The sequence below is a fragment of the Tamandua tetradactyla genome, chromosome 9 (assembly GCF_023851605.1).
Source record: "Tamandua tetradactyla isolate mTamTet1 chromosome 9, mTamTet1.pri, whole genome shotgun sequence".
In the NCBI taxonomy this organism is placed as follows: domain Eukaryota; kingdom Metazoa; phylum Chordata; class Mammalia; order Pilosa; family Myrmecophagidae; genus Tamandua; species Tamandua tetradactyla.
The window spans coordinates 13,085,181-13,107,342 of NC_135335.1; the positions used below are offsets into that span (position 1 = coordinate 13,085,181).

At 54.5% G+C, this 22,162-nt stretch overlaps 1 protein-coding gene across 1 annotated transcript; it reads left to right on the forward strand.

The window, feature by feature from the left end:
* The first annotated feature begins 1,836 nt into the window (after window positions 1-1,836).
* Window positions 1,837-21,520, forward strand: FADS3 (fatty acid desaturase 3). Its single transcript, XM_077114986.1, has 13 exons — window positions 1,837-2,064; window positions 15,715-15,825; window positions 16,411-16,608; window positions 17,107-17,208; window positions 17,353-17,475; window positions 17,789-17,849; window positions 18,324-18,400; window positions 18,908-19,005; window positions 19,416-19,512; window positions 19,679-19,758; window positions 19,985-20,110; window positions 20,773-20,852; window positions 21,346-21,520. The coding sequence occupies exons 1-12, from the start codon at window positions 1,837-1,839 to the stop codon at window positions 20,822-20,824; spliced, it is 1,353 nt and encodes a 450-aa protein (XP_076971101.1). The 3' UTR covers window positions 20,825-20,852; window positions 21,346-21,520.
* The last annotated feature ends 642 nt before the right edge of the window (window positions 21,521-22,162 follow it).

The window sequence follows — 22,162 nt, forward strand, 5'->3', positions numbered from 1 at the left end:
GCAATCATTATCAAAGGTCAAGTCTACTGGATTACATTTGGACAATTTCAGGTATTTCCTTCTGGCTATTTTAATACACTAGGAACTAAAGAGAAATATTTATATAATGGTTCAGTAGTTATAATCATTTGTTAAATCCGAATTTCTCCATTACACCTCCTCCCTCTCATTTGCTCGTTCTCTCAGTCTTCAGGGACATCTGGGCAATGCCCACTTTAACGTCTTTGTACTGGAAACGGTGTCAAACTTATGGGGTAGAGAGAAATGAAACCGGTCAGCGTTCTTGCAGAGACTGGTACCTCTGGGATTCAGGGTTTAGCTGGCATAGGAACAATCTGGAGGCCTTAAAGTGTCTGGGGAAAAAAAAAAAACTTACCTAAGAAAAACTTTTATAGAGCCCAGGGTTTTCTTTAGGGTTTTCAGGAATACTGTTGTCTGGGGCTTGGCATACTGTGGCAATCTGCAATATCTAGCTGAAGCTTGCATAAGGGAACCTCTTACGGTTGACCTCTCAACTCTATTTTAGATCTCTTAGCCACTGAAACTTTATTTTTGTTTCATTTATTCCCCCCTTTTGGTCAAGAAGGCATTCTCAGTCCCATGAGGCCAGGACAAGGTTCATCCCCAGGAGTCCTGTCCTACATTGTGAGGGAGACACACCCCTGGGAGTCAAGTCCCACATAGGGATGGAGGGAGTGAGTTCATCTACAGAGCTGGCTTACAGAGAGAGGCCACATGTGAGCAACAAAAGATGTTCTCTGGGGGGTGAGTCTTAGGCATAATTACAAGTAGGCTTAACTTTGCCATTGCAGAAATAAGTTTCATAAAGGCAAGCCCCAAGATTGAGAAGGAAGGGACATCTTAATCTCAAAGAAATTCAGAACGATTTAGGGAGCTGCCTACACTCTCCAAAGAACTTGAATTTATTTCAGTAAAATATAAGGGAGGCTATCCTAGCACTCGCCCCAAGCTTTGGGGTCTCCTTTCCTCTCCAGTGAACCCCGCTCTGCGGGTCCTGCAGCCCTGGAGATGGAAACCTCCACTGTCCCCTAGCCGGGCACCCTGTGGGGTCACGTGGCCCGTAAGCGGTTGGGGTGGCGGGGGCCAGTTCCTACCACCCCACCCACACACACACTCTGGGGCCCACCGTTTTCCAAAGCTGTTTACGGCCACCTGGAGCGAGCGTCCCCACCTCTGCGCGCTCGGGAATGGCCGTTCCAGCAAGCGCGGCTGGGGAGCCCCCTTCTGATCCCAGGCCCCCCACGGGTCGCAGACCCGGGCTCGGCCTCGGCCCCCCCTCCCCAGCCCCCCATACCCCGGGGTGTGCTGCCGCGTGTCTCCGATCCCCCGGTCCCGCCGAGCCTTGGGGGGGGGGGAGGGGGAGGGAGGAAGAGCGGGGGCGGGACGGTGCCCCGTGGGCAAGGGCCGGGCGCGGTGGCAGCAGCCCTCCCGGGCGGGGCGTGCCCACCTCTACACCGCCCTCCGCCGCCAGCCCGAGCGCGGGCGCAGCCAATGGCAGGCGCGGTGCTGTGCGGGGATTGGAGTCGGCGCGGGGCAGGCGAGCCTGGGGGGAGGAGGGGGAGGGGGAGGGGGAGAGCGGGGCGGGATGGGGGGGGCGAGGCGCTGTCGGCGCGGTTATAAGGGAGGAAAAAGTTCCCTGCGCGGAGAGCCGGGCAGGCGCACGCTCGTACGGCGGCCGCAGCGCCAGGGGCGGGGCCGGAGAGGGCGGGTGGCGGCCGAGGAAACCCCCGGGAGGGCCACCTGGGTGTCCCCACCCCACCCCCACCCGGCGCCTCTGCAGGCCCCCCGGGTTCACCAGGACTTTTGCGCGCAGCCATGGGCGGCGTCGGGGAGCCCGGCGGACGCCCGGGGCGGCGGGAGGGGACCGCGCAGGGAGGGATGCCGCCGCCGCCCACCTTCCGCTGGGAGCAGATCCGCCAGCACGACCTGCCCGGCGACAAGTGGCTGGTCATTGAGCGCCGCGTCTACGACATCAGCCGCTGGGCACAGAGGCATCCCGGGGGCAGCCGCCTCATCGGCCACCACGGCGCCGAGGATGCCACGGTGAGGCAGCCGGCCGCTGGCTTGGGGACCGAGCCTGGGGCTGGCTGGCTGGGGCCTGGGTCGTGGGCGGGGCCTGTGCTTCTTTCCCACCCTGGCTGACCTTTGACCTCAGCCTAGGACCCGGAGTTGAGGTGGACCAACCTGGAGCCTGATGTGGGTGGGGTAAAGAGGCCATGTGCCTGCAGGGGGTCCCCACACCCCATTCATGTACCAGGCTGGGGTGGGGCACGCCTGTGCGGTAGGGGGTGACTCTCAGGGGTGGGTGTGCCAGGATGGAAAGAACCTGTCAATAGGCGGGGATCTTCCCTGTTGCTCTGAGATTCTCCCAGACTGGGTGCTTGCTGGGTGCCAGGGGCCAGTAGAGATGTGCCTTCAGAGACTGGGGGCCGGACGGCCAAACTTGGGCAGGGTGGAGAGGTCTGTGGCTTTCCCAAAAGCTGCTGTAAATGGCTCCAAGGATCAGTGACTCACCTCTCCTAGACTGGTAGCTGAATGCGGGGGGACTTTGCCAGCCAGACTGGGTGGGCCTTGGCAGGAAGCACAGTCACCCCAGGAGCACAGGAGCAGGCTGGCCCCTGGGGAGCCCACACTTCCCCTTCTCAGCCCAAGCCAGACATGTTTTGGCTAAGGAGGGAGGTGGCCTGGACTGTCCACTGGAGCCTGGCAGTGGGGCAGCCCATTGGGACCAGGCTTCTTAGGGACCCCTTTCCCTCAGTCCCCCGCTGGGAGAAGGAAGGATGGGGGCCACAAGGCACTGACCTTGACCATCCCAGATTCTGGGCTGGCCACACTGGGTACCAGGAAGGAAGGGATTTTAGGCAGCAGTAGGGATTGTGTCCTGTTGCAGGGCTGTCAGTGTCCCTGTTGGCAGGACTGCTGATCGATCCCCTGCATATGGCATGGGCAATATTCTCAGGACTCTTTTAGGGGAAAAAAATCTCTCTCTTCCTCATTTGCACCCCAGGAAGCTGAGGGATTAGGGTCAGAAACCACCTGGAGCTGAAACCTAAAACTCTAGAAACTAGCAGCAGGCCTTGTCCAGGAGAGCTGAGGGGCTGGTTGTAGGCACGAGAGAACAGCAGATCCCTCGAGTGGAAGCAGCCTGTGGGCCAATGAGTGTGCGAACATGGGCACGTGCTCCAGTTTCTGCCTCTGGGTGGGTGCACACGCAGGCCTGTATGTGTGCGTGCAATTGCCTGCATGTGTGTGCAAAGGGCTGTGTGTGGGAGGTGTGTGTATGTGTGTGAATGCCTGCGGGCACGTGTGTGAGGCTGTTTGTGTGATTGTGTGCAGTTGTGTCTGTGGTTGTGTGTGCCCATGGTTGTATGTGCATGCAGTTGCATATACGTGTAGTCATATGTGTGTGCATTTCCGTGAGCATGCGTGTGTGTGTGTGGGTGGGGAGGTGAGGTCTACAGCTCCTCTCCACTGGGCCTGGCTGTGCCCTCCTGCCCTTCGAGGGTCCCTTGGGTGCCTGCTCTGGCTTTTTCAACCTCTGACCTGTGGGACAGGATGAGCCAAGCCAGGGAAAGGAAAACTGCATCTATTAAATGCTTTTCCTGCTTGGTGGCCAGGCTTGTGCTGGGAGCTCTCCCAGGTGGGAACCTCATCTTACATTTAGCTTGACACCCTGAGACCTCCATCTGATAATTTTCTAATTGATTTGTGGCCAACAAGCTCTGTGTTCCCAGTTCCATTAAAACGAGACGAAACAAACAAACAAAAGCCTCTCTGGGCGGGCCACGGTGGCTCAGCAGGCAAGAATGCTTGCCTGCCATGCCAGAGGACCCGGGTTCGATTCCCGGTGCCTGCCCATGTTAAAAAAAAAAAAAAAAAAGCCTCTCTGCTCCTGGGGCTGGGTCCTGGTTCTGCCATTGGAGCCTCTGAGTGACCCTGAACCAGGAGGCACGTCACTTCTTTGAGCCTCAGTTTTCCTCATCTGTAAAATGGGGGAAACTGGGCCTGCCAGTGAGCCCTGTGAGGGCAGGACTGTGTCTTCTCAATCTAGGGCCCCAGGTTGGATAGCAGTTGGTGCTCAGTACCTGTTGCTGGCTGGTAAAGTGCAAATGCGCCTTGCAAACTGTTAAGTGCAGTGGACCAGCCATGGCACGGCCACCCCTTTGCCAGGTGACCTTGTCAGGTTCTGTCCCTATCTGTAACAGGGAGGGGTTACTTTAGGCAGTCTCTTACTCCCCCAAGACCCCAACACTGGACCAGTTTCGCCAAAAATGTCTGATCCATTTAGGCCAAAAGGGCTGTAAGGTGGCCAGGGAAAAAGAACTGTCCTCAGTCTTTGTTCTTAATGGGCCCACCTGGCAGACCAGGGGTTGGGCCGGCTTAGTGCCCTATAGGGGCGTGACCAAAAGCCCGGACCCCCGGTGCCCCATCGCGGACCCTGGAGCTCAGGTGGGAGTGGGGCACCATCCTCCCGGACCTGGGTTTTCTGAGCAGCCTCCTCCTCCCAGCCCCAGCTGCCCATCAGCTCTTCTCTTCCCCAGGCAACAGAAGCCTTCCTGCCAGGAAATTCCAGAGTTCCTGTGCGGTGAAGTCAGTCTGTGGCCACCCTGGAATGCAAAGCCAGGTGCCCTGGGGAGAGCACTTTGGGCCCCAGGCCAGGTTTGTCTGAGATGCACCGGCAGCCTGAGACGGCCAGGGAGGCCGAGGCCGGGATGCTGCTAGTCAGAAGTACACCAGGGCCCTGTGCCGAGCACCTACTGGGTGTCAGGCTCTGGGCTCAGTGCTCGTTTTCTAGGTACCCTCTCTTTTTGAAAAAAAAATTTTTTTTTAGTTGCCTATTCATCATTTCTTAGAACATTTGCATCCATTCAGAAAAAGAAATAAAAAGACAGTAGAAAAAGAGATAAAACAAAAACAGAAAAAAAAATTATACCTACCATACCCCTTACCCCTTGCTTTCACTGATCACTAGCATTTCAAACTAAATTTATTTTAACATTTGTTCCCCCTATTATTTATTTTTATTCCATATGTTCTACTCATCTGTTGACAAGGTAGATAAAAGGAGCATCAGACACAACATTTTCACAATCACACAGTCACATTGTGAGAGCTATATCATTATTCAATCATCTCCAAGAAACATGGCTACTGGAACACAGCTCTACATTTTCAGGCGGTTCCCTCCAGCCTCGCCCTTACATCTTGAATAACAAGGTGATATCTTCTCAATGCTTAAGAATAACCTCCAGGATAATCTCTCCACTCTGTTTGGAATCTCTCAGCCATTGACACTTTTTCTCATTTCACTCTTCCCCCTTTTGGTTGAGAAGGTTTTCGCAATCCCTTAATGCTGAGTCTCAGCTCATTCTAGGATTTCTGTCCCACGTTGCCAGGAAGGTCCACACCCCTGGGAGTCATGTCCCACAGAGACAGGGGGAGGGTGGTGAGATTGCTTGTTGTGTTGGCTGGAGAGAGAGGCCACATCTGAGCAACAAAAGAGGCTCTCTTGGCGGTGACTCTTAGGCCTAAATTAAAAAAAAATTTTTATTGACACATCTTCGCACACATACAGTCCATACATGGCGTACCATCAGTGGCTCACAATATCATCGCATAGTTGTGTATTCATCACCATGATCATTTTTTTAGAATGTTTGCATCACTGCAGAAAAAGAAATAAAATTAAAAAACTCATGTATCCCATACCCCTTACCTCCCCCTCTCATTGACTGCTAGTATTGCAATCTACCTGATTTATTTTACCCTTTGTCCCCCTGTTATTTATTTATTTATTTTATCCATATTGTTTTACTCATCTGTCCATATCCTGGATAAAAGGAGCATCAGACACAAGGTCTTCACAATCACACAGTCATGTTGTAAAAGCTATACCGTTATACACTTGTCTTCAAGAATCAAGGCTACTGGGACACAGCTCTACAGTTTCAGGTGCTTCCCTCCAGCCACTCCAATACACCATAAACTAAAAAGGGGATGTCTGTATAATGCATAAGAATAACCTCCAGGATAACCTCTTGGCTCAGTTTGAAATCTCTCAGCCACTAAAACTTTATTATGTCTCATTTCTCTCTTCTCCCTTTTGATCAGAAAGACTTTCTCAATCTCATGATGTTGGGTCCTGGCTTATCCTGGGAGTTGTGTCCCACGTTGCCAGGGAAATTTACACCCCTGGGAAAGACCGGCTCTCATTTTTTTTTTTTAACTTTTTTTTATTAATTAAAAAAAATTAACAAACAAAACATTAAGATATCATTCCATTCTACATATATAATCAGTAATTCTTAATATCATCACAGTTGCATATTCATCATTTCTTAGAGCATTTGCATCGATTTAGAAAAAGAAATAAAAAAACAGAAAAAGAAATATAACGATAATAGAGAAAAAAAAATTATACATACCATACCCCTTACCCCTCGCTTTCATTTACCACTAGCATTTCAAACTAAATTTATTTTGACATTTGTTCCCCCTGTTATTTATTTTTATTCCATATGTTCTACTCTTCTGTTGATATAGTAGCTAAAAGGAGCATCAGACACAAGGTTTTCACATTCACAGAAGGACCGGCTCTCTTAATCCTCAAAATACCCCTAGGAGGCAGGGCCTACTGCTGTCGCTCCCACTTTTCAGCTGAGAAAACTGAGGCACGGAGAGGCAAAAGTGACTTTAAATGAAGTGCTCAGTCTTGGATTTAGATCCTCAGCCCAAGCTCTTGGCTACCAGGACTCACTGCTGCTTAGCTATCTTATTTCACTCATGAATCCTTCTGTTCTAGTTTGCTAGCTGCTGGAATGCAATATACCAGAAACAGAATGACTTTTAAAAAACGGGAATTTAATAAGTTGCAAGTTTACAGTTTTGAGGCCGTGGAAATGTCCAAATTAAACAAGTCTATGGAAATGTCCAGTCTAAGGCATCCAGGGAAAGATACCTTGGTTCAAGAAGGCCAATGATGTTCAGGGTTCCTCTCTCAACTGGAAGGGCACGTGGTGAACATGGCGACATCTTCTGGTTTTCTCTCCACGCCTCTTAATTCATGAAGCTCTGCATCCCCTTTTTAGTTCATGGTGTGTTGGAGTAGCTGGAGGGAAGTACCTGAAACTGTAGACCTCTGTCCCAGTAGTCTTGGTTCTTGAAGGTGATTGTATAACTCTATAGCTTTTGCTATGTGTGACTGTGGGATTGTGAAAACCTTGTGCGTGCTGCTCCTTTGATTCAGGATGTGGACAGATGAGGGAAAGAATATGGATAAAACCATTCTGTTATGGTTCTCCAAAAGGCACTCTCTCCAAAAATGTCTCCTCTTTTATAGGATTCCAGTAAACTGATCAAGACTCACGTAGAATGGGTGGAGACACGTCTCCATCTATTCAAGTTTTCATGCCCCGAATTGATTGAGGCACATCTCTTTGGAGATAACCTAATCAAATTTCCAGCCTATAGTGCTGAATAGGGATTAGAAGAAACCGTTGCTCCCACGAGTTTGATTAGGATTAAAACATGGCTTTTCTAGGATACATATAAGTCCTTTCAGACCACCCCACCTTCCTTCAGTCATTTAAGCATTTAATCATCAGCCACTCTTCATGAGCGTTGCTACGTGCCAAACTCGTATTCTAAGGCTTGCCGATATAGCTGCCAAGTAAACAAAGTGGGGAGGTGAGGAGACCCCGGGGGAGGGGGTTCTGGGCAGAGGGACTCCCTAGAGCAAAGGCTCAGAGGTAGGGCTGTCCTGGGTATGTCCAAGGCATGGCCAAGTGGTCAGTGTGGCTGGAGTAGGGAGCAATGGGGAGAGGGGCTGGCTCCTGCTGGGTCTTTATGCTCTTAGAAGGACTTTGGTTTCATTCTAAGCTCCGTGCTCAGAATGGAGAGCCATGAAGGGCTAAACAGGGAATCTGATGTACATCTAAGAGGACCCTAGGGCAACTGAGTATCCTGGGTAATTACCTAAAGGCAGTACAGAGCCTCTCAGGAGAAGGGCAGTGGCTAGGAGAAAGGGTGATGGAACCACCCCTTTTGCCTGGGAACAGAACGGAGAAGCTTCTTGGAAGAGGGGGGCCTTTCCATTGGACTCTGAAGGAAGAGCATGGCTAGGGCAAAGGGTGAGCAGAGCAGTGGGTGGCAGGCATGGTGAGAGACCAGCTCAGGGTGGCTTTTCAGAGGGAGCTGATCTAGCCTTGCTCTAAGTAAGACCTTAAACACATCCTTTCCCCTCCGGGGCTCAGTGTGCTGTCAGTGAGATGGAAAAAAGAATACTCTTCTCCAGCAGAAACGCATTTGGTTTCCAGACTATTGCACCTTAGAAATACTTTAGAATCTGAACTTTTTTTTTTAAATACCAAAAAACACCTAACAAACGCAAACACTCCTATTTTGATCATTCCGTTCTACGTATATAATCAGTAATTCACAATATCATCCCATAGTTGCATATTCATCATCATGAACATTTCTTGGAACATTTGCATCTATTCAGAAAAAGAAATAAAACGAAAGCAGAAAAAAAATATGTACATTCCATACCCCTTACCCCTCCCTTTCGTTGATCACTAGCATTTCAAACTAAATTTATTTTAACATTTGTTCCCCCTATTATTTATTTTTATTCCATATGTTCTACTTGTCTGTTGACAAGGTAGATAAAGGAGCATCAGACACAAGGTTTTCACAATCACACAGTCACATTGTGAAAGCTATATCATTATACAATCATCTTCAAGAGACATGGCTACTGGAACACAGCTCTACATTTTCAGGCAGTTCCCTCCAACCTCTCCATTACATCTTGACTAACAAGGTGATATCTACTTAATACATAAGAATAACCTCTAGAATAATCTCTCGACTCTGTTTGGAATCTCTCAGCCATTGACACTTTGTCTCATTTCACTTCACTCTTACCCCTTTTGGTCCAGAAGGTTTTCTCAATCCCTTGATGCTGAGTCTCAGCTCATTCTAGGGTTTTTCTCAATCCCTTGATGCTGAGTCTCAGCTCATAGAATCTGAACTTTTTAAAGACAGACTTACGAATGTGGAATATTTTCTACATATCACTTTTATTAGGTTGAACCAAAAGGGTTTTTATGTAATTTTTTGGCCAAAAGATTCTTAAAACATGGTTACTTTGGACTGTGGGTGCACTCTTACAAAATAAACAGTTTTAAAAATCATTTAAATGCAGATATTTGTGTTATATATAGTTATTTTAGTCTCAATGGCTTTTAATTTTTTGACTTCATCAAGGTAATTGTAGGTGAGCTACCTTTAGAGTCTTTAAAAATATTTTTATCCCTAATCTTGGAAAGTCTTGTCTTCAAGAAACAGTACTTTTCTTAGGAAAGGAAAAGCAGTGTAAAAAGATATCAGGTATGCCTTGTGCAAGAAAAGTCATTATTGGAGGTCGAAAATTTGTAGAAAAGCTCAAATTAAATCTTTTGCAATACTTATTAGAAATAGAAACTGCAACTAGTGTGCAAAAATGGCTTTCTTTAAAAAAAAATAAAATGGAGTTCTGCTTTTTTGTTTTTTTTGAAAAACAAAAAACAAGTGTACTTCTCACATGAACTGGAGGCTGATGCCTGGATGTTGATTGAAGCCCTATTCATACAGGGATTTTAAGCCCCACAGCTCTTTCAGAATTACCAAGAGAAAGTCAATCTCCCTGGCTGCTGTGAAGATGAGGGTTTTCCCACGAGCTCCTGATGCCGTTTAGAGCTTTGGGAGAGACACCAATAGCCTGTAGGTTTTCCGAGTCCTCTCTATCTGGGCTCTGACAGGGCTGCTCAAGGGTTGTGGCTTTCACCTAGGAAACTTCCTCTAGATGACCTCTCTCTCCTGATCTGAGCTGGGGGAGAGAGTTTACAATGCTGCCACCAGAGGCTGAATCGTAGTAATTGCACCCAAGCGTTATTGAGTAAGTGCTGTTCCAAGAGTTACTGAGTAAGTCCTGTTCTGAGTGTTGTAGACATGGTAACTGAGTTAATTCCCCTCAGGTGGGAACTACTGTTACCCCGTTTTGCAGGGGAGGAGACTGAGGCTGCCGATGAATGAGATGTTGTGACCTTCTCAGGGCGCTTGAAGTGAAGACGTTCATCCTTGAGTGGGGAAGGTGGGGTTTGTGTCTGGGTGAGAGTTGGGGAGGGGACTGGATCGAGGCTCTGGAGTGAGGGTGTGGCAGAGGATGGGGGCTGCTCAGGGTCATGTCCTAAAAGTACAGCTGGCCATGAGCCCAGACAGTCTTTCTCCAGAGTCCACACTCTGCTCCCACCCGCCTTGCTGGCTGCCTCACAAGTGACTTTGTGGGTGCTGTGGGGTCCCTTCTGTAATGCCCCCACCCTCCCACACCCCTGGAGGAGACGAGGAGTCAGGGATGGTTTGCCACACAGAGGAACTTGGCATGTCAGTGTGGGGGGGGTGGTTCTTAACCTGCTGGGCACCCCCGCAACAGCTCTTCCTCCAAGGGTGCCTGGGTCACTGTGGGTTTCTGATGAAATAGCTGGGAAGAGCCCAAGATCATGAGTGGGTAAGACAGCGTGCATGGAGACCCAGCCGCTTTGGGGCCACCCCTGGGTCAGCGAGTGGAGCCGGTCCTCCAGTGGGGATACCCCACAGGCCCAGACGGGAGTTGGATGTGCCACGTTAGATGCGCAGGGAGAGAGAGAGCACAGGCAGGAATTCCCGGTTTATCATTCTTCCTGAGAGAGGGAGGGATTTCTGCTGGGGCATGTCTGCTGGGGCATATCCCCCCCACCCCAACTCCCCACATTTCCCCAACCCTCTGCCACCTCCTCTGCAGGGGCTTTTAAGGAGAGACCCAGACCCCCCAAGCCCCTGGCAGCCCTGCTGCATCCTCTGCTCTACCCCCTTCCTTATCTGGAACATTCTCGAGTCTTTGGGGGGTGACCCAAACCGTTCCCTGTTACCCATTATGCTTCTGAGGGGAAGGAAGCTGCCAGCCCCTCCTGCCTTCCAGCCTCAGGCCCACCTAGCACTGGACACACAGGGACCACCTCCGTTCTCCTGCCCCATGCCCATTGCTGCGGGCACTAACCCTCAGAAAGTGGAAGAAAGGACACGTGGGGGCAGCAGGGGTGTGGATGAGAGCTCTGGCGGGGGAGTGCTTGCCGGACGCCTGGCCCATTCTAAGTGCTGGGCTGCCCACTCAGTCCTCCAGCCACCTCACGAGATGGGCCCGTGTGCTTCCTACTGCACTGGTGAGGAAATGCAGCATGGAGGAGGGATGCCGTCTTGTCTGGGGTGCCACAGCGAATAAGGGGTGGCTCAGGGTCCACCCTAGGCAGGCGGATTCTAGGGCGCCCCATCTCTGCCTCGCCCCCCACCTCCACTGGAGCCTCTGAGATGCTCAGGGCGGGGCAGGAGCTCTGAGGTTTCCAGGGTCCGAGGCAGGGCTGGGTGGTAGTGCTGTATGCACCCCGAGGGAGTATGGAGATCCCTGAAGACAGGACTGGGGTTGGGTTCCAGCCCTGCCACATGCATACTGGGACCCGGGCAGGTGTCCCCCACCACTCAGAGCCTCCGTCTCCTGGAGGCTGGCTCTGTCCTCCACTGATTCACCCCAAGTTACCAAGCATCAGCTGGGTGCCAGGCTCCGAGGACCCCCCAGGGATGCCGTTGTGGACAGATTCACACACACACACCCCAATCACGAGCTTAACTTTTAAGGGGAGACCTTTGTATTCCAGCAGTCCCACCCAACTCTGCTCAAGACCCAACCAGACACCTGGAGTCCACCTTCGACTTCTTCAGGGGTCCCAGGGGGTGGCACGCATGCCCCTGGGAGGGTGCTTTGTCCCAGCTGGTCCAGCCTGGGGCTTCCTGGAGTGGCCTGAACTCAGGACGGCTTGTGCCGAGATCACCCTTTGCCTGCCTGGGTTCAAGCAGTGGGGACTTTGCTCAGGATGGTGACCTGCCTCGTAATGAGAACCTCCCCCCACCTCCTACCCCAACCCCGCTTTGGAGCCCCTTGCTCCCCTGTGGCTCGGGCATGGCCAGCTCATGTTTAGGGCTGACTGGCCACAGAACATTTTGACAGTCAGACCTGCTCCAAATGGGGCTGTGTGACCTTCGGTAGTGACTTGACTTCTCTGAGTCTAAACTTCCAGCACATCCCCATGTCCTCAAGCGGAAGCCCAGGGTGGTGGGCACTTGTTCAGGGTCACAGGGCCCCAGTCCGTGTGCCAGGAGAAGCTGTTGGTGGGTACATTGGGTGTGGTAGTTAGATTCAGTTATCAACTTGGCCAGGTGAAGGTGCCTAGTTCTATTGCTGTGGACATGAGCCGATGGCATGTGAACCTCATCTGTTGCTGATTACATCTGCAGTCGGCTAGGAGGTGTGCCTGCTGCAATGAATGATGTTTGATTTATTGGCTGGTGCTTAAATGAGAGAGCTCAACGTAGCACAGCCCAACCAGCTCAGCATTCCTCATCTCAGCACTCGCAGCTCAGCCCAGGCCTTTGGAGATGTAGAAAGAAATTACCCCAGGGAAAGTTGTTGGAACCCAGAGGCCTGGAGAGAAGGCCAGCAGAGATTGCCCTGTGCCTTCCCGCATGAGAAAGAACCTCAGTTGAAAGTTAGCTGCCTTTCCTCTGGAGAACTAAGGAAATAAATCCCCTTTTAATAAAAGCCAATCCATCTCTGTTGTGTGGTATTCCAGCAGCTAGCAAACTAGAACAATCAGGTTTCAGTCGGAGGCCGGGAACTTCACTGGTGCCAGCTGAGAGTGCAGGAAGCTTGGCTTACAGTGCCTGCCCAGCCCCGAGAGCCTGGCCTGCCAGCCAAGGGCCTGCCTCAGTTCTCCACCAAAGCAGGGCTGGACCTGCATGAGTCGGACCAGAGGAAAGGAGCAGGGGGGCCTAGCTGTTCCCCCAGTTCCTCAGCTAAAGGGGCTGGAGCATCTAGGGGTCTGCTGGGTGCTGGGTTGACCCTGGAGCAGATACAGAGGATGGTGGAGAGGGCAGGGGTAGGAGGGAGGAAATCTGGGGCCGTACCCACAGCAGTCGGGGCAGTGAGTGTGCCCTTGTGTCCATCTGTTTCTGTGTCCCTGTCTCAAAGCAAACAAGAGGGAATCGAAGTCAACACTCCGCAACCCAGAAACAGAAAGGCCCTGAACTCTTACCCCTATGGTTTGCCCAAGAAATCGAGGCCCAGGGGTAGAATGGGGAAGGGACTAGCTCAAGGTGACATGACAAGTGGGGTCAGCAGAGCTCCTGGATGCCCCACCAACACCCCCCCCCCAGCCCTGGCACCCCCAGATGACACCAAACCTAGGCACCTTCCCGTGAGTTCCCAGCCTCCCCTTCACCACTGCCTCTCTCAGTTTCGCCGTCCCTCCTCCACGGTTTGCCCTTCCCCTATTCCCAGAGGAACTGAGGTCTGCACTTGTGCAGCCCCTTCCCCTGCCCCAGGGGCCCCAGGTCTGCCTTCCCCAGGGCTCAGCTCATTCTAGAAGCCCCAGGGCCCCCACGCCACCCTGGGCTGGTAAGGGAGCATGCAACCCAAGGGAGAGGGGAGCCGTGGGGAGAGTTCTCTGGGGGTGGTCTCTAAATGGGGGTGAAGGGGTCTATGGGGCTTCCTTCTCCCAGGGCAGTGTGGGATGTTGGGCGGTGATTAAGGGGTCCCAGCTGTCACTTCTCTTTGAACACACACCACAAGCTAGTAGGCTTATTATCTCCAGGACCAAAGGAAGCCTCTGCTCTGGCTTAGCCTCCTTCAGGGGTCCTTCCTTTAACAGCCAGGGGACCCCTCAGTCACCCCCCTTGGGGACAGCCACCCCTCCTGCCCTCCAGGCTAAGGTGTAGCCATGGTTGGCCCATTCAGAGAAAGCCTCTGAAAGGTGCAAGGGTGAAAAATCTGTAGAAGAGCTGTTGAGCAGTTTGTGAGCTAATTACACCAAGATTGTAGGGGAAGAGATGAGGAAGGGTTATGGCCACTTCAGGGCTGCTTCCCAGCTAATGTCTCACCCCAGCCCTTTTTTCTTTCTCTAGGCCCCCCTTTCTTTTCTCTTCTTTCCCTTGCATTGTATCCCACCCCTACCCCCAGCTGTTCCAGAAAGTCCCAGAAATGTTAGGTAATTTATTTCATTTACTTTTTTTTTTTTTTTTTTTTTTTTTAAAGGAAGGAAAGACAGAGAAGGAAGGAAGGATGGAAGGAAGGAAGGGAGGAAGAACGGGAAACATTTTTAAACATTTTCTTGTTTTATTATATTTTGTTTTGTTTTGCTTGTTTTTTACATGGGCTGGGGCCGGGAATCGAACCGGGGTCCTCTGGCACGGCAGGCAAGCACTCTTGTCCGCTGAGCCACCGCGGCCCGCCCTCATTTACTTTTAAAAGGAGCTTTTATATTCTCTGCCCTTCCTTATTCAGTCAGTCAAGCGTTTTAACTGTTGGTGTGGCTTCCTCGCGAGCCGCCTCCCCCCCCCCACCACATCCCCAGGAACTCAGGTGGACCTTTGGCTGATTTCCCCCACCCCTCAGTTACCCAGTGGTTCTCAAAGACAGATTTACCTACCGCTTGTGTTTGGAAAAGCTGGATAAAGCTAACGTTTGTGACCCACATCTTATGTTACACACAGCAGGGAGGTAGATGGTTTAAAGAAAACTTTTAAGTTTTCAGTTTGGAAAAGCTGAGTTGTTTGATGAAAGAAATCAGAGTCTCCCAGGAGACAGACCTTCCTGCAAAATCAGATTTTGATACATTCAACCAGATTTGGCCAGCACCCTTGCCTCCTTCATCCTTGTCATCTCCTAGGTGACACCCCCACCCCACCCCACCCCAGTGCTGGGGGGAGCAGAAGGGTGAGGGTTGTTGAGCAGGGCGCCCATGGAGGGTGGGGGGTGGGGGAAATCCTGGGTCCAGCTGTCCCTTGTGGTCCTTTTTCTGTGACCACTTGTTGTAGTTTGCTAGCTGCCAGAATGCAATACACCACAAACAGAATGGCTTTTAAAAGGAATTTAATGAATTGCTAGTGTACAGTTCTAAGGCTGAAAAAATGTCCCAATTAAAACACATCTATAGAAATGTCCAATCAAAGGCATCCAGGGAAGGATACCTTGGTTCAAGAAAGCCGATGAAGTTCAGGGTCTCTCTCAAGTGGAAGGGCACATGGCGAGCCCAGGGTCATCTGCTAGCTTTCTCTCCTGGCTTCCTGTTCCATGAGGCTCCCTGGGAGGTGTTTTCCTTCTTCATCTCCAAAGGTTGCTGGCTGGTGGACTCTCTGCTTCGTGGTGTTGCAGCATTCTCTGCTCTCTCTGAATCTCCTTCATCCTCCAAAATGTTCCCTCATTTATAGGACTCCAGAAACTTATCAAGACCCACCCAAATGGGTGGAGACATGTCGTCACCTAATCCAGTTTAACAACCCCTCTTGATTAAATCACATCTCCAGGGAGATGATCTGATTACAGTTTCAAACATACAGTATTGAATAGGGATTATTCTGCCTTTATGACATGGGATTTAGATTAAAACGTGTGGCTTTTCTAGGGGCCATACATCCTTTCAAACCCGCACACCACTGAACAGGCAGCTGAATTCCCATCTGTGTGTCAGCCCTGCTCTCCCATCAGCAATGTCGTTCACCCTGTCTCTGTCCTTTGCTTCTGGGTGTCCCTCCAGCTGTCTGTCTGTCTCTCTGCCTCTCCTTTAGGATGCCTTCCGCGCCTTCCACCAGGACCTCAATTTTGTGCGCAAGTTCCTGCAGCCCCTGCTCGTTGGCGAGCTGGCCCCAGAGGAGCCCAGCCAGGACGGACCCCAGAATGTGAGTGGGGGGCCTGGTGGGGGGGCCACGGGGGCACTGGCGGAGGTGGGAGCATTGCCGTTGTCCCCCGGGGGGATCTGGGCTGGCACTGGGTTGGCCGTCCCTTCTGGGGCCAGCTAGCACAGTGACAGCTCCAGATCTGGTTTGGCTGGACGCTTGCTGGTCCTTCCCTCCTCTGGGCCTCCCTGTCACAATGAGCTCATCTCTTATGGTTTTCCCCGCTCTGGCCTCCTCTAGTTCTCATGCACCCCACGCCTTTGGGGGAGCCTCCTCTGCCAGCCGGTTCCCCGGCTCTCACCCCAGCCTGGGTCCTCTCCGCCTAACATCACCTTCTTTATTTTTATTTTTTATTGTGCATTGGACCAGCTCTGGGATTCAAACCCGGGTCTCCAGCTCGGCAGGCCAGAATTCTTGGCGCTGAGCTACTGTTGCGTCGCCCCTTCCATCACATTTGACTCCCCCACCTTGGGCCTGGCCCTGGGTGGAGTGCCTGAGGCATGGGGAGCTGGGGGGGGAGGGGGTTCAGGTGAGGGGGGGGGCAGGTATCACATGCCCTTGGCTCACCGGTCACTGCACCCATGGCAGGCCCAGCTGGTCGAAGACTTCCGAGCCCTGCGCCAGGCAGCCGAGGACATGAAGCTGTTTGAGGCCAAGCCTGCTTTCTTTGCTCTCCTGTTGGCCCACATTCTCGCCATGGAGGCGCTCGCCTGGCTCATTGTCTACCTCCTGGGCCCCGGCTGGGTGCCCAGCACCTTCGCCGCCCTCATCTTAGCCACCTCCCAGGTGACCCCTTTCAGCCCTGGGTTGCACCTGCCTTAACCTTGCAGACCTGGGGCCGGACACGTGGGCACTCTGGACGCATTTGCTGAATGAATGAATGAATGGGTGAATGAATGAATGAGCAGCCAGAGAGCCCCCGAAATCATTTCATCTGTGGGTTGAGCTGCATTTTAAACGAGTCTGAGGAGGTTCCTTCTTTAACAAAGCCTGGGTGAGCACAGGGCGTGGAGTTAGAAGGCTGGCTCTGCCCCACAGCTCCGCCACGGCTTTCCAGGTGCCTCGACCTCCCTGAAACGCACTTGTTGACATCATTAGCTGTAGGGGTGTGCCCTGGGAGCTAGGAAGGCTCACTGGGGCTCCAGGGCTGGGGCCCCGAGGTGGCCAATTTCCTCCACCCTGGCTGAGCCGGGTACTCCACCCCCCACCCTGTGATTTCTGTCCTGCTGAGGCACCCTCCCAGGTACACGGGAGGACCCACCCCTGCCCTGCCTGTCTCCCCAGGCCCAGTGCTGGTGCCTGCAGCATGACCTGGGTCACTCCTCCGTCTTCCGGAAGTCCCGCTGGAACCACGTGGCCCAGCAGTTTGTGATGGGGCAGCTGAAGGTGAGTGGGGGCGGGGGGGGGCTGGGTAGGAGGCCGCAGCCAGCGGCCCTGCGGGGTCAGGCGAGGTGTGTGGGGGCAGGGTGGGGCGGGCACAGCCTGGTCCCCCACCTCTGAGTGCCCACCTCGTCCCCCCCACCCCCGCAGGGCTTCTCTGCCCACTGGTGGAACTTCCGCCACTTCCAGCACCACGCCAAGCCCAACATCTTCCACAAGGACCCAGATGTGACCGTGGCACCTGTGTTCCTCCTGGGAGAATCGTCGGTGGAGGTGCATGGGTGGGGGGGGCGGGAAAGGAGCGGGAGCCCACTTGGCCTAGGCCTGCAGCTAAAAGGGGGGCAGGACTGGCAGCAGTAACCCTGTAGCCTGGTCCAGCCCGGGTCCCTTGCCAAGCTCCAGGCCGAGCCGGGCCCCAGAGGTTCCCCTTCCCTCCCTCCCACCTCCCCAGCCCGCTGGGATGACAGCCCCATTTGCTCAAGTCTTGAGTGGCCACAGTCAGTCCCCAACCCTGCCCGAGAGAGGGAGAGCCTGGAGACCTGCTCCGCCCTCACCCCTCCCACAGCCACCTCCTGCCTTTCCACAGTACGGCAAAAAGAAATGCAGATACCTGCCTTACAACCACCAACACCTGTACTTCTTCCTGAGTGAGTACCCATTTGTCCTCCGGAGTTGGGGAGGTGGGGGTGGCCAGGCCTGACCTGCTTGTCTTCCCAGCCGCCTCCCGGGGAAGCGGCCAGCTTGCTAACCCTCACTGCCATGGGCACCCCCATTACACCCCTGTCCCCCCAGCCTGTACGGACTCTCCTAGGGCTGGGCCGATGCCTTAGCTATTCCTTAGCTGGCGGTACCTTCCAGCCAGATGCAATCACTGCCCTGCCTGGAGCTTTCCCAGCCCCTAGTTGGAATTCCTTCCTGCCCTTACATCGGGGTGCCCAGGGCTCTAAAGGGCTTGGGTAACCGTTGGGGTGGACAGAGTGAGGATTTAAGGGCTGGGATGAGGTGAGGGTGAGGGATAAGGGCCAGCCTGGGGAGGCCTTGAACGCCGAGGCGATGAGTGTAGACACACACACACACACACACACACACACACACACACACACGTGCTCTGCTCCTTGCAGTTGGCCCACCACTGCTCACCCTGGTGAACTTCGAGGTGGAAAACCTGGCGTACATGCTCGTGTGCATGCAGTGGACGGTGAGTGGGGGTCGGGGGGGCGATCCCTGCTCAGGCTCCCCCCCGGGCTCACAGCTGGGGTGGCAGCAGGTGGGGTTTCCGGAGGCTGGCGCCTGTCTGCGATGCAGACAGCTGTGACGGTGCCGTACGTGTATGTGTGCAGGGGAAGAGGGAGTGTGGGCATAGCGCTGTCATGTGTATTTGTGTGCAAGGGAAGAGCGAGCAATGTGTGCAGGGGGCATGGTTGTCTGTCCAGGTGGGGGCATCCTCCCTGGGCCAGCTCTGCCAGGCATTTGTGTCCCAGACTCCCCCCCTCCTTCCCTCTGTGCCTAGTCCCATGAGATTGGCGGGGCAGAGATCCTTTCCCTTTATCCAGCTTAGAAAACCAAGGCCCAGGGAGGGACAAGTGACCTGTCAGGGTCCAGGGCAGATGAAACGGCAGAGACAGCGGATGTTCCCAGCTCCCCCTCCCACCTCCCAGACCCCTGCTGCCTGGAACACCCTATGCCACCCCCCCCATCTCCACAGGACCTGCTCTGGGCTGCCAGCTTCTACTGCCGCTTCTTTTTGTCCTATGTCCCCTTCTACGGCATCCCCGGGGCACTCCTCCTCTTTGTTGCTGTCAGGTACGACCTGGTTGAAAATGGCAGGGTGCTGGTGGGGGGGTGGGGGTTGTGCCATGCAGCCAGCAGGATGGCTCGGAGCGTCCATTTCCCCATTGCAGAATGGGGACCACAGCCCCCCCCCACCTCTCGGTTATTGGGAGCATCGAATGAACATGAGAGAGGTGGGAGCACAGGTGCCACAGGTGGGGTGGGGGGGAGCAGCTACTGCCTTTGCAGGAGGCCCCTGGGGGGTTCCCACCCTCCAGAGCAGGGCTGCTCGGGGCTCAGCCTCCCCCAGCGTCTTTAACTCCTGGCGAAGGAGTGACTGCAGTCCCATTGTACAGATGTGGAAGCGGAGGCCCGGGTCTGGGTGACCGCCCACCCCCCAGCCTCCACCCACGGCACCCAAGTGCCAAGGACTCCCCCCACAGGGTCCTGGAGAGCCACTGGTTCGTGTGGATCACGCAGATAAACCACATCCCCAAGGAGATCGGCCATGAGAAGCACCGCGACTGGGCCAGCTCTCAGGTGGGACTGAGGCAGGGTGGGCGGGGCCCGTGCTGGGGGCGGGGGGAGAAGGGGAAAGGGGGGAGTCCCAGCTGGGAGCCAGCCCGCCGGGAGCTGGGGGGCATGGGGGGAGGAGCCGGGACCCTGTGCCAGCCTCCCTCCCCTGCACCCCACCCACTCCTGGCAGCTGGCAGCCACCTGCAACGTGGAACCCTCACTCTTCAACGACTGGTTCAGCGGGCACCTCAATTTCCAGATTGAGCACCAGTGAGTATGGGCCCAGACTGGGGCCACGGAGAGGGTGCGATGGGGGCGGGAGGGGGGAATGCCCAAGCCCAGGGGCTGGACTGGGAGCCCCGTCTTTGCTTTGGGAGACCAAGATGCAAGTGGTGGGTTGCTGGGAAGGGATGAATGGGCAGGGGTGGGGTGCTCTCTGGCATGTCCCCCCAACCCAGCGCCGCTGTGTGTGCTCTTTCCCCATCTCCACCCCCAGCCTCTTCCCCACGATGCCACGCCACAACTACCGCAGGGTGGCCCCGCTGGTCAGGGCGCTGTGCGCCAAGCACGGCCTCACCTACGAGGTGAAGCCTTTCTTTACCGCACTGGCGGACATTGTCGGGTAAGGGTGCGTCCGGGACCCGTCGGCTTGGTGGGGAGGTGGGGGGCTTGCCTCATCCCAGCCAGCCCCCATCTGCGTTCGGGGCTCCCCGGGTCCACCCTTACCCAGACCCCTCCCTCCCCACTGAGAGCCAGCACTGGCCCATCTCTCTGGGCTTGCTCACACAGCGAGCCTGTAGGATCCCCTCCCCGGGCCCTGCCCTCGGTGCCACCGGTACATCCGTGAGTGGGACAGGCCGAGACCCCTGCCTTCCTGGAGCTGACGTTCCAGCAGGGGTAATAGGAAATGAGCAGTACAGAATAATTAAATAAGCAGTTTGCAGAAAACGTGAGGGTGGGAGTAGTGCTATGGCCAGAAAAACAAAAACCACCCCCTCTACCCCCCGCCCACCAAAAGGGCAGTGCCAGGGGCGGGGGCTGCAGTTTTTAATAGCATGGCAGGGTGGGGGGCCCATCTGCAGAAGGTGAGGCAAGCGGACCTGGGTGGTAAGGGGACTCGCCACCAGATCTCTGCAGGAAAAGCATTCCAGGTTGAAGGAACAGCAGGGGTGGAGGCCCTGAGGCAGCCGGCTGAGCTGGAGCACAGCGAAGGGGGGCAGTGGGGCTGGGCAAGGCCCATGAGGTCCTAACCCCCACCTTTACCCCCTACCCCTGCCTCCCCAGGTCCCTGAAGAAGTCTGGTGACGTCTGGCTGGAAGCCTATCTCCACCAGTGACGGCAGCACCCAGGCAGGTGGAGAAGGGGTAAGGACCCCTAGGCTCCACCAAGCTGGCCCCAAACAGGATCGGCATTGCACACACCCCCTGCACCCCACCCACCCACCGCTCTGCTCCCCCTGCCCACCGAGACCTCAAGTAGAGGGATGGTACCAAAAGAGGGAACATGGCATGTGCTCCTACAGCAAAGATTTCTGCAGCTCTGTTATGGAGTAGAGCATTGAATTGGCTTGAATTTTGGAGCTGGAGTGTACCCCAGACTCCACAAGGGCAGCTCAGGTCCTTGGGCCCTGAGGGTGTTTGGCAGGGAGGGAGGTGGCTTGAGGAGCTCCCCTCTGCTCGCGGCAGGGCAAGTCGTGCTGGGCTTAGCTTTACTCGAGTCCTTGCCAAAATGGGCCAGGGGTGTTCCTAGCAGGAGGGCCAGGGGGCCCGGGGCTGGGGCCTCGGCTTCAGGTGCCTCCAGGGCATGGGAGGTGGCAAGCCGGCGTTTCTCCTGACCTGCCCCCGCTTCCTCCTGCAGCCCTGCGTGAGCAGGTGGGCCACCTGCCGTCTCAGTCCCCGCTCTTGGCGTTGCACAGGTGAGGTGCAGTGTGGCTGTGCTCAGGAGACCCACGCCAGCAATGCCCCTCGCCCCCCCCACCCCCACCCCGGGGCCCGTTGCTGGCCTGAGATTGCTGCAGTGAATAAACTGGACCTTCCAGGCTTGGTGTTTCCATTCCTTGAATCCCTGGAGTGTGGGGGCAGTGTCCTCAGGCAGGGCACCACCCTTCCCCAGCTTGCAGGCTCCTCAGCTGGAAAATGGATGTGATTGGACTGGGCCTGTGGGGTTCAGACAGTCTGGGGAGGGCTTTGAATTTGCCTCTTGGGGTGTCTCTTCTGAGCCCGACAGAGAGAGTAGGTGACCTCCAAGCTGAGCTGGAGGTTTCCTTTGAAGCAATTGTCAGCAGTTTAAAAAGAAGAGTTGAAAAGGCTGTTCTGGGGTTTCTCTGAGGCTCCTTCTGCAGTGGGAGTCGGGGTCACCCCACCAGCTGCAGGGATGCCCCCATCTCCTTGCCTGGGCTCTCGTTGACCTGACCCTGGAAGCAATGTAGATACTGCAACTCTTGTTAAATTCTTAAGTCTACTGCCCCCCATGAGGAGGCGCCCCTACAAGTCTGCCCTGGGGACCCCCAGCTAGTGACCCCACCAGCCTCCTCCTCTCCTCATGCTAATGGGTACTGCGTCTATGCAGACAGGGACCCCAGAGGCTCTGGTGGTCTTCCCTAGGATCTCCCTTCTGGGTAGTCTTCCCTAACTTCCAGGGCTCCTCCCCTGCCTGCACCCACCTCCCCAGCCCT

Bases quoted from the DNA above. Each gene is read 5' to 3' on its own strand.
- FADS3 (XM_077114986.1), top strand. From the start codon at position 1,837: ATGGGCGGCGTCGGGGAGCCCGGCGGACGCCCGGGGCGGCGGGAGGGG. The intron at 19,006-19,415 runs GTACGACCTGGT...CTCCCCCCACAG, and splicing joins CTCCTCTTTGTTGCTGTCAG to GGTCCTGGAGAGCCACTGGT. The intron at 20,111-20,772 runs GTAAGGGTGCGT...CTGCCTCCCCAG, and splicing joins GCACTGGCGGACATTGTCGG to GTCCCTGAAGAAGTCTGGTG.